The following is an 18548-nucleotide window of genomic DNA, read 5'->3' as shown; positions in this document are numbered from 1 at the left end:
CACTTCTCACTACTCAGCCCTCAGCCAGCCCAGGTTTACATAGTGTTTACACTTCTCACCACTCTGCCTTTATAGGTTTACATAGTGTTTACACTTCTCACTACTCAGCCCTCAGCCAGCCCAGGTTTACATAGTGTTTACACTTCTCACTACTCAGCCAGCCCAGGTTTACATAGTGTTTACACTTCTCAATACTCAGCCAGCCCAGGTTTACATAGTGTTTACACTTCTCACTACTCAGCCAGCCCAGGTTTACATAGTGTTTACACTTCTCACCACTCAGCCCTCAGCCAGCCCAGGTCTACATAGGGCCGGATTCAGAAAGCCCGGCGTTACTTTGTGCGGGCCGTAACCTAGTGAGGCAGGTTCTGTATTCAGAAAGAACCTGCGCCCTAAGTTCTGTGGTCTTCCTATCTAGCAGTTGGAAGTGGTAGTAGTCCTCATCCGTGGTCTTCCGATCTAGCAGTTGGAAGTGGTAGTGGTCCTTTTCCGGGGTCTTTATATCTAGCAGTTGGAAGTGGTAGTGGTCCTTTTCCGGGGTCTTTATATCTAGCAGTTGGAAGTGGTAGTAGTAGTCCTCATCCGTGGTCTTCCGATCTAGCAGTTGGAAGTGGTAGTAGTCCTCATCCGTGGTCTTCCTATCTAGTAGTTGGACTTGGTTGTAGTCCTCATCTGTGGTCTTCCTATCTAGCAGTTGGAAGTGGTAGTAGTCCTCATCTGTGGTCTTCATATCTAGCATTTGGAAGTGGTGGTGGTCCTTATCTGGAGTCTTCATATCTACCAGTTGGAGGTGGTAGTCTTCATCCGGAGTCTTCATAGCTAGCAGTTGGAAGTGGTAGTGGTCTTTTTCCGGGGTCTTTATATCTAGCAGTTGGAAGTAGTAGTAGTCCTCATTCGGGGTCTTTATATCTAGCAGTTGAAGGTGGTAGTCTTCATCCGGAGTCTTCATAGCTAGCAGTTGGAAGTGGTAGTGGTCTTTTTCCGGGGTCTTTATATCTAGCAGTTGGAAGTAGTAGTAGTCCTCATTCTGGGTCTTTATATCTAGCAGTTGGAAGTAGTAGTAGACCTCACCTGGGGTCTTTATATCTAGTAGTTGGAAGTGGTAGTAGTCCTCATCCGGGGTCTTTATATCTAGTAGTTGGAAGTGGTAGTAGTCCTCATCCGGGGTCTTTATATCTAGTAGTTGGAAGTGGTAGTAGTCCTCATCAGGGGTCTTTATATCTAGCAGTTGGAAGTGGTAGTAGTCCTCATCAGGGGTCTTTATATCTAGTAGTTGGAAGTGGTAGTAGTCCTCATCAGGGGTCTTTATATCTAGCAGTTGGAAGTTGTATTAGTCATCATCCGTGGTCTTCCTATCTAGCAGTTGGAAGTGGTAGTGGTCCTTTTCCAGGGTCTTTATATCTAGCAGTTGGAAGTGGTAGTAGTCCTCATCCGTGGTCTTCATATCTAGCATTTGGAAGTGGTGGTGGTCCTTATCTGGAGTCTTCATATCTACCAGTTGGAGGTGGTAGTCTTCATCCAGGGTCTTTATATCTAGCAGTTGGAAGTGGTAGTGGTCCTTTTCAGGGGTTTTTATATCTAGTAGTTGGAGGTGGTAGTCTTCATCTGGGGTCTTCATAGCTAGCAGTTGGAAGTGGTAGTAGTCCTCATCAGGGGTCTTCCTATCTAGAGGTTGGAAGTGGTAGTAGTCCTCATCAGGGGTCTTTATATCTGGCAGTTGGAAATGGTGGTGGTCCTCATCCAGGGTCTTTATATCTAGCAGTTGGAAGTGGTGGTGGTCCTTATCTGGAGTCTTCATATATACCAGTTGGAAGTGGTAGTAGTCCTCATCCGGGGTCTTTATATCTGGCAGTTGGAAGTGGTAGTAGTCCTCATCAGGGGTCTTCCTATCTAGAAGTTGGAGGTGGTAGTAGTCCTCATCAGGGGTCTTCATATCGCAGATGATTAGTGTAGGGGGGTGGAGAATAGACTGTATTGTGTAGAATGGACCCCCCCCCCCCGGTCCTCGCTGTGGGCTGTTCTTGTCCCCGTCTCTCTCTCGCTCCCTATTCCCTGTGAAGTTCCCCTCTTATTTCCTCAGAGGCGGCTTTGCATACACATGAAGCACCGGCGGAGACGCCGTGCGCTGCGGTTTGATGAATTACGTATGCTAAGCGTTGCCTCCTTCTTCTTTCCTAGCCTGACCTGCAGCGGGGAGAAGAGAAGACGTGAGCAGGAGAGCAAATACATCGAAGAGCTGGCCGAGCTGATCTCAGCCAATCTCAGCGACATCGACAACTTCAATGTCAAACCTGACAAATGCGCCATCCTAAAAGAGACCGTCAGGCAGATCCGTCAGATTAAAGAACAAGGTACGCTCCCATCCCACCCCATCACATCCGCCTCCACATTGTCTCTGGAAAGTCTGGAAAGGTCAATTGAGGATTCTATTTGGTATTGTGGAAAGAGGACCTGTCACTTTTTATCAGTTTATCAATGTTTAATGGGTTAACGACCCCTCCCCCCCCCCCCCCTTATACTTACCCGAGCCCCGGTCTCCATCCAATGATGCCTTCTATGAATGAAAGGTCTTCCCATTCATAGCTTTTCATTCATAGAAGGCATCATTCACCTATGAATGGAGGAGGAACTTTTGTTCATAGATAGGTGAATTATGCCTTCTATGAATGAAAGGTACTCCTCCTCCCATTCATAGGTGAATTATGCCTTCTATGAATGAAAGGTCCGCCTCCTCCCATTCATAGGTGAATTATGCCTTCTATGAATGAAAGGTCCGCCTCCTCCCATTCATAGGTGAATTATGCCTTCTATGAATGAAAGGTCTGCCTCCTCCTCCCATTCATAGGTGAATTATGCCTTCTATGAATGAAAGGTCCGCCTCCTCCCATTCATAGGTGAATTATGCCTTCTATGAATGAAAGGTCCGCCTCCTCCCATTCATAGGTGAATTATGCCTTCTATGAATGAAAGGTCCGCCTCCTCCCATTCATAGGTGAATTATGCCTTCTATGAATGAAAGGTCCACCTCCTCCTCCCATTCATAGGTGAATTATGCCTTCTATGAATGAAAGGTCCGCCTCCTCCCATTCATAGGTGAATTATGCCTTCTATGAATGAAAGGTCCACCTCCTCCTCCCATTCATAGGTGAATTATGCCTTCTATGAATGAAAGGTCCGCCTCCTCCCATTCATAGGTGAATTATGCCTTCTATGAATGAAAGGTCCGCCTCCTCCCATTCATAGGTGAATTATGCCTTCTATGAATGAAAGGTCCGCCTCCTCCCATTCATAGGTGAATTATGCCTTCTATGAATGAAAGGTCCGCCTCCTCCCATTCATAGGTGAATTATGCCTTCTATGAATGAAAGGTCCCCCTCCTCCCATTCATAGGTGAATTATGCCTTCTATGAATGAAAGGTCCGCCTCCTCCCATTCATAGGTGAATTATGCCTTCTATGAATGAAAGGTCCGCCTCCTCCCATTCATAGGTGAATTATGCCTTCTATGAATGAAAGGTCCGCCTCCTCCCATTCATAGGTGAATTATGCCTTCTATGAATGAAAGGGCCGCCTCCTCCCATTCATAGGTGAATTATGCCTTCTATGAATGAAAGGTCCCCCCTCCTCCCATTCATAGGTGAATTATGCCTTCTATGAATGAAAGGTCCGCCTCCTCCCATTCATAGGTGAATGATGCTTTCTATGGATAAAAAGTGATCTATGAATGAAAGGTCCTCCCATTCATAGCTTTTCATTCATAAAAGTCATAAATTACCTATGAATGGGAGGAGGGGGACCTTTCATTCATAGCTTTGCATTCAAAGAAGGCATCATTCACCTATGAATGGAGGAGGAGGACCTTTTGTTCATAGATAGGTGAATTGGGTCTTCTAGGAATGAAAAGCGATCTATGAATGAAAGGTCTGTTGCCTCCCATTCATAGGTGAATTATGTCCTCTAGGAATGAAAAGCAATCTACGAATGAAAGGTCTGTCTCCTCCCATTAGTAGGTGAATGATGCCTTCTATGAATGAAAAGTGATCTATGAGTCAAAGGTCCTTCCATTCATAGAAGGTTTAATTCACCTATGAATAGGAGGAGGCGGACCTTTCATTCATAGATCGCTTTTCATTCATAGATCGCCTTTCATTCATATAAGGCATCTTTCACCTATGAATGTAGGAGGCGGCAGACCTTTCATTCATAGATCACTTTTCATTCATAGAAGGCATCATTCACCTATGAATGGCGGAGGACCTTTTTATTTATAGGTGAATGATGCCTTCTATGAATGATAGGCGATCTATGAATGAACGGTCCTCTTCCTTCAATTCATAGGTGAATTATGCCTTATATGAATAAAGGGGGTCTATGAATGAAAGGTCCGCCTCCTCCCATTCATAGGTGAGTTATGCCTTCTATGAATGAAAGGTCCGCCTCCTCCCATTCATAGGTGAATTATACCTTCTATGAATGAAAGGTCCGCCTCCTCACATTCATAGGTGAGTTATGCCTTCTATGAATGAAAGGTCCGCCTCCTCACATTCATAGGTGAGTTATGCCTTCTATGAATGAAAGGTCCCCCTCCTCCCATTCATAGGTGAGTTATGCCTTCTATGAATGAAAGGTCCGCCTCCTCCCATTCATAGGTGAATTATGCCTTCTATGAATGAAAGGTCCCCCTCCTCCCATTCATAGGTGAGTTATGCCTTCTATGAATGAAAGGTCCGCCTCCTCCCATTCATAGGTGAATTATACCTTCTATGAATGAAAGGTCCGCCTCCTCACATTCATAGGTGAGTTATGCCTTCTATGAATGAAAGGTCCGCCTCCTCACATTCATAGGTGAATTATACCTTCTATGAATGAAAGGTCCGCCTCCTCACATTCATAGGTGAATTATGCCTTCTATGAATGAAAGGTCCGCCTCCTCACATTCATAGGTGAATTATGCCTTCTATGAATGAAAGGTCCGCCTCCTCACATTCATAGGTGAATTATACCTTCTATGAATGAAAGGTCCGCCTCCTCACATTCATAGGTGAATTATGCCTTCTATGAATGAAAGGTCCGCCTCCTCCCATTCATAGGTGAATTATGCCTTCTATGAATGAAAGGTCCGCCTCCTCACATTCATAGGTGAATTATACCTTCTATGAATGAAAGGTCCGCCTCCTCCTCCCATTCATAGGTGAATTATGCCTTCTATGAATGAAAGGTCCGCCTCCTCCCATTCATAGGTGAATTATGCCTTCTATGAATGAAAGGTCCGCCTCCTCCCATTCATAGGTGAATTATGCCTTCTATGAATGAAAGGTCCGCCTCCTCCCATTCATAGGTGAATGATGCCTTCTATGAATGAAAGGTCCGCCTCCTCCTCCCATTCATAGGTGAATTATACCTTCTATGAATGAAAGGTCCGCCTCCTCACATTCATAGGTGAGTTATGCCTTCTATGAATGAAAGGTCCGCCTCCTCACATTCATAGGTGAATTATACCTTCTATGAATGAAAGGTCCGCCTCCTCCTCCCATTCATAGGTGAATTATGCCTTCTATGAATGAAAGGTCCGCCTCCTCCCATTCATAGGTGAATTATGCCTTCTATGAATGAAAGGTCCGCCTCCTCCCATTCATAGGTGAATTATGCCTTCTATGAATGAAAGGTCCGCCTCCTCCCATTCATAGGTGAATGATGCTTTCTATGGATAAAAAGTGATCTATGAATGAAAGGTCCTCCCATTCATAGCTTTTCATTCATAAAAGTCATAAATTACCTATGAATGGGAGGAGGGGGACCTTTCATTCATAGCTTTGCATTCAAAGAAGGCATCATTCACCTATGAATGGAGGAGGAGGACCTTTTGTTCATAGATAGGTGAATTGGGTCTTCTAGGAATGAAAAGCGATCTATGAATGAAAGGTCTGTTGCCTCCCATTCATAGGTGAATTATGTCCTCTAGGAATGAAAAGCAATCTACGAATGAAAGGTCTGTCTCCTCCCATTAGTAGGTGAATGATGCCTTCTATGAATGAAAAGTGATCTATGAGTCAAAGGTCCTTCCATTCATAGAAGGTTTAATTCACCTATGAATAGGAGGAGGCGGACCTTTCATTCATAGATCGCTTTTCATTCATAGATCGCCTTTCATTCATATAAGGCATCTTTCACCTATGAATGTAGGAGGCGGCAGACCTTTCATTCATAGATCACTTTTCATTCATAGAAGGCATCATTCACCTATGAATGGCGGAGGACCTTTTTATTTATAGGTGAATGATGCCTTCTATGAATGATAGGCGATCTATGAATGAACGGTCCTCTTCCTTCAATTCATAGGTGAATTATGCCTTATATGAATAAAGGGGGTCTATGAATGAAAGGTCCGCCTCCTCCCATTCATAGGTGAATTATGCCTTATATGAATAAAGGGGGTCTATGAATGAAAGGTCCCCCTCCTCCCATTCATAGGTGAATTATGCCTTCTATGAATGAAAGGTCCGCCTCCTCACATTCATAGGTGAGTTATGCCTTCTATGAATGAAAGGTCCGCCTCCTCCCATTCATAGGTGAATTATGCCTTCTATGAATGAAAGGTCCGCCTCCTCACATTCATAGGTGAATTATGCCTTCTATGAATGAAAGGTCCGCCTCCTCCCATTCATAGGTGAATTATGCCTTCTATGAATGAAAGGTCCGCCTCCTCACATTCATAGGTGAATTATGCCTTCTATGAATGAAAGGTCCGCCTCCTCCTCACATTCATAGGTGAATTATGCCTTCTATGAATGAAAGGTCCGCCTCCTCCCATTCATAGGTGAATTATGCCTTCTATGAATGAAAGGTCCGCCTCCTCCCATTCATAGGTGAATTATGCCTTCTATGAATGAAAGGTCCGCCTCCTCACATTCATAGGTGAGTTATGCCTTCTATGAATGAAAGGTCCGCCTCCTTCCATTCATAGGTGAGTTATGCCTTCTATGAATGAAAGGTCCGCCTCCTCCCATTCATAGGTGAATTATGCCTTCTATGAATGAAAGGTCCGCCTCCTCCCATTCATAGGTGAATTATACCTTCTATGAATGAAAGGTCCGCCTCCTCCCATTCATAGGTGAATTATGCCTTCTATGAATGAAAGGTCCGCCTCCTCCCATTCATAGGTGAATTATACCTTCTATGAATGAAAGGTCCGCCTCCTCCCATTCATAGGTGAATTATACCTTCTATGAATGAAAGGTCCCCCTCCTCCCATTCATAGGTGAATTATACCTTCTATGACATTTTTTCATTCATAGAAGGTATAGTTCACGTATGAATGGGGGGGGGGGGGGGGGGGGCATGAATAAAGATGCATTTCATGCCCAGTGTTCGGCCTCCTCAGTTTATTGGCACAAATATTCTTCTCCGCCTCCTCCGTTGTCTGCAATCAACTGACAGCGATCACCAGCTGGCCTCCATTGTTCCCAGCCCCTCCCCCGAGACTGTGTATAGTCCCAGCAGAGGAGCACAGTCTATAAATATCTCATGTAAGAACCCCCCATAGATAACACAGAGGGCCTATATATATACAGGGAGGGGAAAAAGTATGTGCCCCCCCCTGCTGATTTTGTAGTTTTGCCCCCACTGACAAAGAAACGATCAGTCTGTAATTTTATTGGTCGGTTTATTATAACAGTGAGAGACGGAATAACAACAAAAATATCCTGAAAAACGCATTGGCAGGCATTGTTTGGCACTGATTTGGCATCCATCAGTACAATATATTACAGTACATCCGTGTCGCCTATCAGTGCCCATCCGTGTCGCCTATCAGCGCCCATCCGTGTCGCCTATCAGCGCCCATCCGTGTCGCCTATCAGCGCCCATCCGTGTCGCCTATCAGCGCCCATCCGTGTCGCCTATCAGTGCCCATCTGTATCGCCTATCAGTTCCCATCCGTGTCGCCTATCAGTGCCCATCTGTATCGCCTATCAGTTCCCATCCGTGTCGCCTATCTGTGCCACCTATCAGTGCCTATCCGTGCCACCTATCAGTGCCCATCCATGCCACCTATCTGTGCCCATCCGTGCCAGCTATCTGTGCCCATCCGTGTCGCCTATCCGTGTCCATCTGTGTCGCCTATCCGTGCCGCCTATCTGTGCCCATGCGTGCCACCTATCTGTGCCCATCTGTGCCGCCTATCTGTGCCCATCCATGACGCCTATCTGTGCCCATCCATGCCGCCTATCTGTGCCCATCTGTGTCGCCCATCCGTGCCACCTATCAGTGCCCATCCGTGCCACCTATCTGTGCCCATCCGTGCCACCTATCTGTGCCCATCCGTGCCACCTATCTGTGCCCATCCGTGCCACCTATCTGTGCCCATCCGTGCCACCTATCTGTGCCCATCCGTGTCGCCTATCCGTGTTTTTTTTTTTTTTTCTTTTTTTTTTTTTGCAGAAAATAAAAATCCCAGAGGTGATCAAATACCCCAAAAATAAATCTCTATTTGTGGGGATAAAATGATACAAATGTAGTTTGGGTACAGTGTAGCACGACCGCGCAATTGTCATTCAAAGAGCAACAGCGCTGAAAGCTGAAAATTGGTCTGGGCGGGAAGGTGTATAAGTGCCCCCCGGTATGGAAGGGGTTAAAGTAACGCAGTGCCGTATTTTTTAAAATAAAGGATGGGGGGGGGGGGGTAAATCTTCCAGGGGTGAAGATATGATGTCTGATTAATGAGCTCTCGGTGTGTATGTAAGATGGGATCTGGTCTGTGGATAAATCTTCTTCTTTTTGTGTTTTTAGGAAAGGCTTCCTCCAATGACGACGATGTCCAGAAGGCAGACGTGTCGTCCACAGGGCAGGGGGTGATCGATAAAGATTCTTTGGGGCCCCTTCTACTACAGGTAGGTACAGCCACCCTTGGCTCCTCCCCTAAGATAATATTATTCCGGGATCAGCTAATGGTGTTTAAACCCATTCACTCTTTTGTATTCTTGTTGAATCTCGCTGTGATCTTTGTGTATTTCTTCCAGATCTGTGCAGTAATCCAGTAATAAAGACCGCCCACTGCTGCTCTCTCCCCTTGTGCAGGGAGACTGGTCTTGTCTCCTCCTCCTGTAGTTGTTTGTAGTAGGTGGAGCCTGCTGGGTCCCTCCCACAGCTCTGCTCTCTCTCCTTGTGCACGGTGACTGATCTTGTCTCCGCCCCCCTCCTATAATTGTCTGTAGTGGGTGGGGTCTTGCTGGGTCCCTCCCACAGCTCTGCTCTCTCTCCTTGTGCACGGTGACTGATCTTGTCTCCGCCCCCCTCCTATAATTGTCTGTAGACAGCCTGTAGTGGGTGGAGCCTGCTGGGTCCCCTTCTATGTACAGCACAGAGATGTCATTACTGGTAATATCCGGGTGTGAAAAGGCGCTTGGTGCTCCCAGAGTGTATTTATATATGGTGTAACTAGGCCCCTCCCACATCTCTGCTCCCTAAATAAAATCTAAATAAAAAGAAACCTAAATAAAAAGATTTTTATGGCCGGAGTTCAGCTTTAAAACACGCCTCTTATTTTCCAGTTCTGATGAACCCGAGGGGGTGGGGGGGGGGGGTGCAGATCTGCATGGTAGCCAATCAGCTGTTACATTAAGCTTTGACCAAAGAACAAAAAAATAAATAAACTGGAAGCTGATTGGCTCCCATGCACAGATGCACCAGATTCAGTAAATCTCCCCCAAAATCAGTTCTTGGCGGATGAGTTGAAGCCAAAATGGCGTGCGGCTGTGTTAGTAACTCTGTCATGTGACATGCACAGTCTGACGTTTCTGACGTGACTTTTGCGCGGTTCTGTCGGCAGGCTCTGGACGGATTCCTGTTTGTGGTGAACCGGGAAGGCAGCATTGTGTTCGTATCGGAGAACGTCACGCAGTACTTGCAGTACAAGCAGGAGGATCTGGTCAACACCAGCGTGTACACCATCCTGCATGAGGACGACCGCAAGGACTTCCTCAAGAACCTCCCCAAATCCACAGGTAGGTTGGAGGACTGTATGGTGAAGCAAGTGACACAAAGCCCTCATTTTCTAACTCTTTTACCCATAAATTCCAGCCCTTCATCTTTCCCTAACCTCAACCCCGTTCCCTCACCTCAACCCCGTTCCCTCACCTCAACCCCGTTCCCTCACCTCAACCCCGTTCCCTCACCTCAACCCGGTTCCCTCACCTCAACCCGGTTCCCTCACCTCAACCCCGTTCCCTCACCTCAACCCGGTTCCCTCACCTCAACCCCGTTCCCCTCACCTCAACCCCGTTCCCTCGCCTCAACCCCGTTCCCTCACCTCAACCCCGTTCCCTCACCTCAACCCCGTTCCCTCACCTCAACCCCGTTCCCCTCACCTCAACCCCGTTCCCTCACCTCAACCCCGTTCCCCTCACCTCAACCCGGTTCCCTCACCTCAACCCGGTTCCCTCACCTCAACCCCGTTCCCCTCACCTCAACCCCGTTCCCTCACCTCAACCCCGTTCCCCTCACCTCAACCCCGTTCCCTCACCTCAACCCCGTTCCCTCACCTCAACCCGGTTCCCTCACCTCAACCCCGTTCCCTCACCTCAACCCCGTTCCCCTCACCTCAACCCCGTTCCCTCACCTCAACCCCGTTCCCTCACCTCAACCCGGTTCCCTCACCTCAACCCCGTTCCCTCACCTCAACCCCGTTCCCTCACCTCAACCCCGTTCCCCTCACCTCAACCCCGTTCCCTCACCTCAACCCGGTTCCCTCACCTCAACCCGGTTCCCTCACCTCAACCCCGTTCCCCTCACCTCAACCCCGTTCCCTCGCCTCAACCCCGTTCCCTCACCTCAACCCCGTTCCCTCACCTCAACCCTGTTCCCTCACCTCAACCCCGTTCCCCTCACCTCAACCCGGTTCCCTCACCTCAACCCGGTTCCCTCACCTCAACCCCGTTCCCCTCACCTCAACCCCGTTCCCTCACCTCAACCCCGTTCCCCTCACCTCAACCCCGTTCCCTCACCTCAACCCCGTTCCCTCACCTCAACCCGGTTCCCTCACCTCAACCCCGTTCCCTCACCTCAACCCCGTTCCCCTCACCTCAACCCCGTTCCCTCACCTCAACCCCGTTCCCCTCACCTCAACCCCGTTCCCTCACCTCAACCCCGTTCCCTCACCTCAACCCGGTTCCCTCACCTCAACCCCGTTCCCTCACCTCAACCCCGTTCCCTCACCTCAACCCCGTTCCCCTCACCTCAACCCCGTTCCCTCACCTCAACCCCGTTCCCTCACCTCAACCCCGTTCCCCTCACCTCAACCCCGTTCCCTCACCTCAACCCGGTTCCCTCACCTCAACCCAGTTCCCCTCACCTCGACCCCGTTCCCTCACCTCGACCCCGTTCCCTCACCTCGACCCCGTTCCCTCACCTCAACCCCGTTACCTTACCTCGACCCCGTTCCCACACCTCGACCCTGTTCCCTCACCTCAACCCCGTTCCCCTCACCTCAACCCTGTTCCCTCACCACACCTCAACCCCGTGCCCTCACCTCAACCCTTTCCCTCATCTCAACCCCGTTCCCTCGCCTCAACCCCGTTCCCTCGCCTCAACCCCGTTCCCCTCACCTCAACCCCGTTCCCCTCACCTCAACCCCGTTTCCCTCACCTCAACCCCGTGCCCTCACCACACCTCAACCTCGTGCCCTCACCTGACCTCAACCCGGTTCCCTCACCCAGCCCCTTCTTTCTTTCCCCCGCCCCATTTTCATTCTTTCCCCCGCCCCATCTTTCTTTCTTTCCCCCGCCCCTGCTTTCTTTCTTTCCCCCGCCCCTTATTTCTTTCTTTCCCCCGCCCCTTATTTCTTTCTTTCCCCCGCCCCATCTTTCATGCTTTCCCCCGCCCCTGCTTTCTTTCTTTCCCCCGCCCCTTCTTTCTTTCTTTCCCCCGCCCTGGAAATCTGAAATCTGGAAATGTATGATCGCATTACCATTTGAAATGTCAGTTCTGCTTTATTGCCACCTTGGAAACGTGGACCTTTAGTAGTAAATAAACAATTAACCTGGAACCATCTTCTTTTATGAAAGTTAACGGGGTGCCGTGGTCGAATGAGACCCCCAGACAAAAGAGTCACACCTTCAACTGTCGCATGTTGGTGAAGATGCCTATGGACCACCTGGAAGACGGAGGCGGCGGTATGGACCCGCGGCAGAGATACGAGACCATGCAGTGCTTCGCCTTATCGCAGCCACGTGCCATGATGGAGGAGGGGGAAGGTCAGTGACTCGCCTACAATGGATGTTGTCCAATCATTTCCATGTAGCTTGTAGATTTTTTTTAGGAAAATAAATGTTCACAAGGACATAATATCATGAAGTCGAAGAGCCTATTGATGATCTCGTAGTGTTTCTGGGTATCTGGTTTGGGCTGAAGATGGCGCCGGACCAATTTTATCAGTTACTAGTAGTCAGGGGCTCCATAGCGAGTGAGAAAAGGGGTCACGGGCTCCGTGGGGAGTGAGGAAAGAGGTCACGGGCTCCGTGGGGAGTGAGGAAAGAGGTCACGGGCTCCGTGGGGAGTGAGGAAAGAGGTCACAGGCTCCATGGGGAGTGAGGAAAGGGGTCACAGGCTCCAACGGGGAGTAAGGAAAGAGGTCACGGGCTCCATGGGGAGTAAGAAAAGGGGTCACCGGCTCCATGGGGAGTGAGAAAGGGGTCACCGGCTCCGTGGGGAGTGAGGAAAGAGGTCACAGGCTCCGTGGGGAGTGAGGAAAGAGGTCACGGGCTCCGTGGGGAGTGAGGAAAGGGGTCACAGGCTCCGTGGGGAGTGAGGAAAGGGGTCACGGGCTCCGTGGGGAGTGAGAAAAGGGGTCACAGGCTCCATGGGGGAGTGAGGAAAGGGGTCACAGGCTCCGTGGGGGAGTGAGGAAAGGGGTCACAGGCTCCGTGGGGAGTGAGGAAAGGGGTCACAGGCTCCGTGGGGAGTGAGGAAAGGGGTCACGGGCTCCATGGGGAGTGAGGAAAGGGGTCTCAGGCTCCATGGGGGAGTGAGGAAAGGGGTCACAGGCTCCGTGGGGAGTGAGGAAAGGGGTCACGGGCTCCGTGGGGAGTGAGAAAAGGGGTCACAGGCTCCGTAGGGAGTGAGGAAACGGGTCACGGGCTCCATGGGGAGTAAGGAAAGAGGTCAGGGGCTCCATAGGGAGTGAGGAAAGAGGTCACGTGCTCCGTGGGGAGTGAGGAAAGAGGTCACAGGCTCCATGGGGAGTAAGAAAGGGGTCACAGGCTCCATGGGGAGTAAGGAAAGGGGTCAGGGGCTCCGTGGGGAGTAAGAAAGGGGTCATGGGCTCCATGGGGATTGAGAAAAGGGGTCACAGACTCCGTGGGGATTGAGGAAAGGGGTCATGGGCTCCGTGGGGATTGAGAAAAGGGGTCACAGACTCCGTGGGGGTGAGGAAAGGGGTCAGGGGCTCCGTGGGGATTGTTGTGTTTTATAGAATTCATATCTATTCTGTTTGATGTTTTACCCCCCACTTATGTTTTTTCAGACCTGCAATCCTGCATGATTTGTGTGGCCAGACGCTTCACAACCATAGAGAGAGGCTTCGCCGCCAACCCAGAGAGCTTCATTACCCGGCATGACCTTTCAGGTGAGACGCGGCTGCCGCTGCAGCGGTATGTGCGGGCGGGCGGGTGTACGGGCGGGCGGGCGAGCGAGCCGTGCCCGAGCCCCAGTCTGTTTACTCCAGATAATAGAAGCAATGCACTGCAGATGTTATCAGGGGAGACTGACAGCAGCTCACTCACACCACCTGCTGGCTGTCAGATGCATTGCATGTCAGGAAATCAATCGCTCTCCTTCCTGGATGGATGTGGAAAGGAAGCGGCTTTGGATTGATGCATCGCTGCAGAAGACGCAGGAGAGCGCTCCAACGCGTCTGACATTTTTATTCTGCAGATGTATCCCCTCCTCTCCCTTAGAGTGGAGTCAGCAGTAGCTTTACCAGTCTCCTTGTCATGTCACAACACAGAACAACGTGCTTTCCTAATTATTGAAAGCATTTTATGAAATGAGCGTCATGGAAGAATGTCCTCCTAGACTGCTGCTGCCCCCCCAAACCACCGCCTCCACCCCTTTTCCCCCCACACCCCCTTTCCCCCCACACTCGCCCCCTCCACCCCTTTGCCCCTACACCACCCCTTCCACCCTTTTCCCCCCCACACCACCCTCTCCATCCCTTTTCCCCTCTCACCACCCCTTTCCCTACCACCCCTTCCACCCCCCCCTAAACCACCTCCTCCACCCCTTTTCCCCCACACCCCCTCTTTCCCTCTCACACCCCCTCTTTCCCTCTCACACTCGCCCCCTCCACCCCTTTCCCCCCTACACCACCCTCTCCACCCCCCCCCCCCCAAACCACCGCCCTCCACCCCTTTTCCCCCACACACCCCCTTTCCCCCCCCCCCCCCCCCCCCCCCCCCCCCCCCCCCCCCCCCCCCCCCCCCCCCCCCCCCCCCCCCCCCCCCCCCCCCCCCCCCCCCCCCCCCCCCCCCCCCCCCCCCCCCCCCCCCCCCCCCCCCCCCCCCCCCCCCCCCCCCCCCCCCCCCCCCCCCCCCCCCCCCCCCCCCCCCCCCCCCCCCCCCCCCCCCCCCCCCCCCCCCCCCCCCCCCCCCCCCCCCCCCCCCCCCCCCCCCCCCCCCCCCCCCCCCCCCCCCCCCCCCCCCCCCCCCCCCCCCCCCCCCCCCCCCCCCCCCCCCCCCCCCCCCCCCCCCCCCCCCCCCCCCCCCCCCCCCCCCCCCCCCCCCCCCCCCCCCCCCCCCCCCCCCCACCCCCCCCCCCCCCCCCCCCCCCCCCCCCCCCCCCCCCCCCACCCCACACCACCCCTTTCCCTACCCCACACCACCCCTTTCCCTACCACCCCTTTTCCCCCCACTCCACCCCTTTTCCCCCCACTCCACCCCTTTCCCCACCACCCCTTCCCCCACCCCACACCACCCCTTTCCCTACCACCCCTTTTCCCCCCACTCCACCCCTTTCCCCACCACCCCTTCCCCCACCCCACACCACCCCTTTCCCTACCACCCCTTTTCCCCCCACTCCACCCCTTTTCCCCCCACACCACCCTCTCCACCCCTTTCCCCCCCCCCCACACCACCCTCTTCACCCCTTTCCCCCCCCACCACCCCTTTCTCCCCCCCCCCGGCATGTGACAGATGTGGGGGGGTGTGGGGTGGCGGAGAAGGGGTGGTGCGGGGGGGTAGACGGCTTCTTCTTGCCAGCAGCAGTCTAGGAGGACATTCTTCTACAATGCTCCTTTCATAAAATGATTTTTAATAAAAAGCACGTTGTTCTGTGTTGTGACATGTCAAGGAGACTGGTAAAGCCCCAAAAGGAGGGGGATACACCCTACAATAAAAATGTCAGACGAGTTGGAGAGCTTTCCTGCGTCTTCACATATCACTACCAGTGGCGGGTGGTGCTAAATATTTCAGGGGGGGCAAACTAACTCCCCCCCAAAGGTGAACTTCTCTTTTAAAGTGCTTTATATATGTGGGAGGAGTTTTGTCAGCAGTATTGGACCAATGAGAGATCTGCTGTCCTTCACCACCATGGACTGGGTGTCGCTCCATCCCCCGTGTGAGGGCTCATCCCCCGTGTGAGGGCTCATCCCCCGTGTGAGGGCTCATCCCCCCGCGTGAGGGCTCATTCACTTGTCTGTACATGACCTAGGACAGTGATGGTGAGCCTCGGTACCCCAGGGCCCAGATTCACAAAGCACTTACGCCGACGTATAACAAGTTACGCCGACGTAAGTGCAAATGTGCGCCGTCGTATCTGTGCGCCAGACCCACAAACAGATATGCGCCCTAAACCAGGCTACGTCCCGCCGACGTAGCTTGCTCACGCCGGCGTAGGGTGGGCGCACATATGGGCTGGGCGCATGGTGCTGCTCCCATTGATTAGCCATTCAAACATGCAAATGAGGGAAATACGGCGATTCACGAACCTGCGTGCGCCCGACGCAGGCTACGAGAGGTGCGTGTAAGTTGTACGTCCGGCGTAAAGTTATTCCCCATAAATGAGGTGTAACCCGGCAACAGACATGCTCAGGTCTGCACCAGGAAACACAAGCCGGCGTATTTTACGTTGTACGTATGTCTGGCTGGGCGTAGGTTACGTTCACGCCGTACGCAGTGATCCGGCGTAGTTTAGGCAGTTGTTCCGACGTGGTTGTGAGCAGGCGCAGGGGGATGCGTCCACGGCGCATGCGCAGTTCGTGTTACGTACCTGTCTGGCGCTCGGCCCATCATTTGCACCTGGTCACGCCTCATTTGCATGGGTCACGCCCACTTCCACCTACGCCGGCGTACGCCTTCGAATCCCACGCCACGCTGGCGCAGCGTTGGGAGCACTGGCTTGCTGAATGCATTGCTTGCCTCTCTGCGCTGCGTTGGTGTAGCGTACATTGGTTACTCTACGGCGGCGTAATATGCGCCCGCTCTCTGTAAATCTGGGCCCAGATGTTTTGGAACTACATTTTCCATGATGCTTAACTACACTGCAAAGTACAAGAGAATCATGGGAAATGTAGTTTCCAAAACATCTGGGGGTGCCGAGGTTCTCCATCACTGACCTAGAACATGGGTGCTCAACCTGGGGCACTCCAACTGTTGGAAAACTACAAGTCCTATCATTCCTCAGCCTTTGGGAGTCACACTTGTGCCTGTCAGCCTTGCAATGCATCATGGGACTTGTAGTTTTGTAACACCTTGAAGGCCACAGGTTAAGCCCCCATGACCTAGGTCAGTGATGGAGAACCTTGGCACCCCAGATGTTTCGGAACTACATTTCCCATGAGGCTCAGGCACTCTGCAGTGTGGTAGAGCATCATGGGAAATGTAGTTTCCAAAACATCTGGGGTGCCGAGGTTCTCCATCACCCACCCAGAACAACCATTAACTCAACCCAAATTCCGGGAACACTGGTTGTTACTTGGGGGATGAACACCCAACACTGACTTTGTGAGCGTCCGGCCGTCCATGGACTTCATGGTTCTCCATCCATCAGTATTCCTGATCACCTTGGTCACTTGAGGTTCCTCTGAACGCTTTTATCCGCTTCTAACAGGCAAAGTGGTAAATATCGACCCCAACTCCCTACGGAACTCAATGAGGCCGGGCTTCGAGGACACGATCCGCCGGTGTATCCAGAGGTTCCTGTGTCACAGCGACGGGCAGCAGTGGACCTCCAAACGCCACTATCAGGAAGGTGAGGCCTTTATCCACATTCATGCATGTTTTCTTTTCTTTATGTATTTCTTTCTTTTATTACAGTGGAACCTCGGATTACGAGTATAACCCGTTTCCAGGAGAACGCTCGTAATCCAAAGCACTTGCATATCAAAGCGAGTTTCCCCATTGAAGTCAATGGAAAGGAAAATAATTTGGTCAGCATTGACTTCAATGGCATGCAATACCGAATGCGTCCAGAGGCGCAGCGGGGGCGTCAGAGAGCCTCGGAAACAGCTCGGCTGACCTCGGCGAACCTCGGAAAGGCTCAGCAACGTAGTATTCTGAACGGCACCGTTTGGCTCCGCCCCCACCACCTGCAAATCGCTTTGGCCTGAATCCTACTCGCAAACCGAGTTAGGAGTTTTCAAAATCCAGCGCTCCTGTTGTGAAACGCTCGTTAACCGCGTTACTCGCAATCCGAAGTTCCACTGCAAGTCCTTCTTTTTTTTTTTTATTAATAAAATAATAGAAATTAAATGAAAAATAAATGCACATATATTTGCATGACGCTGTTATTATTTAATTAGAAATTTGCATTTTTTTGCGGGGAATTTAGCCTGCAGAATATTGCAGCCGGGATTGTGGGTCCAATGCTAGGCTCCTGTAGACTTGAGCTGCAGGGAGTGTCAGCAGTGCAGTGATCACCGCACTCGGGTTCCGTCTGCTGCAGTGGCTGAGCCAGATCGTGGCTGCCGTTTACACCAACAATGGGGTCCGATGACAGCAATGATGGGGGCAAAATTCCTCCCAGTGACACCAGTGATGGGGCACAATTCCTCCCAGTGATAGGGGCACAATTCCTCCCAGTGACACCAGTGATGGGGCACAATTCCTCCCAGTGATTGGGGCACAATTCCTCCCAGTGATGGGGCACAATTCCTCCCAGTGACACCAGTGATGGGGCACAATTCCTCCCAGTGACATCAGTGATGGGGCACAATTCCTCCCAGTGATTGAGGCACAATTCCTCCCAGTGATGGGGCACAATTCCTCCCAGTGACACCAGTGATGGGGCACAATTCCTCCCAGTGACATCAGTGATGGGGCACAATTCCTCCCAGTGATTGGGGCACAATTCCTCCCAGTGATTGGGGCACAATTCCTCCCAGTGATGGGGCACAATTCCTCCCAGTGACACCAGTGATGGGGCACAATTCCTCCCAGTGACACCAGTGATGGGGCACAATTCCTCCCAGTGACACCAGTGATGGGGCACAATTCCTCCCAGTGATGGGGCACAATTCCTCCCAGTGATGGGGCACAATTCCTCCCAGTGATGGGGCACAAT

At 51.7% G+C, this 18548-nt stretch overlaps 1 protein-coding gene across 3 annotated transcripts in view; it reads left to right on the top strand.

Moving 5' to 3' along the window:
* NCOA3 (nuclear receptor coactivator 3) overlaps positions 1 to 18548 on the top strand; it is a 76441-nt gene that overhangs the window by 14009 nt on the left and 43884 nt on the right. For all 3 annotated transcript variants that reach the window (XM_040330512.1, XM_040330511.1, XM_040330510.1), the window contains exons 3-8: positions 2179 to 2351; positions 8787 to 8887; positions 9826 to 10000; positions 12059 to 12247; positions 13516 to 13617; positions 17097 to 17237. In XM_040330512.1, coding sequence (XP_040186446.1) covers positions 2179 to 2351; positions 8787 to 8887; positions 9826 to 10000; positions 12059 to 12247; positions 13516 to 13617; positions 17097 to 17237 — 881 coding nt within the window. The remainder of the gene's footprint in view (positions 1 to 2178; positions 2352 to 8786; positions 8888 to 9825; positions 10001 to 12058; positions 12248 to 13515; positions 13618 to 17096; positions 17238 to 18548) is intronic.

Source organism: Rana temporaria, chromosome 12 (assembly GCF_905171775.1).
Source record: "Rana temporaria chromosome 12, aRanTem1.1, whole genome shotgun sequence".
Classification (NCBI taxonomy): domain Eukaryota; kingdom Metazoa; phylum Chordata; class Amphibia; order Anura; family Ranidae; genus Rana; species Rana temporaria.
The sequence above is the reverse complement of the archived record's forward strand: the minus strand, read 5'-3'. Positions and strand labels throughout refer to the sequence as shown.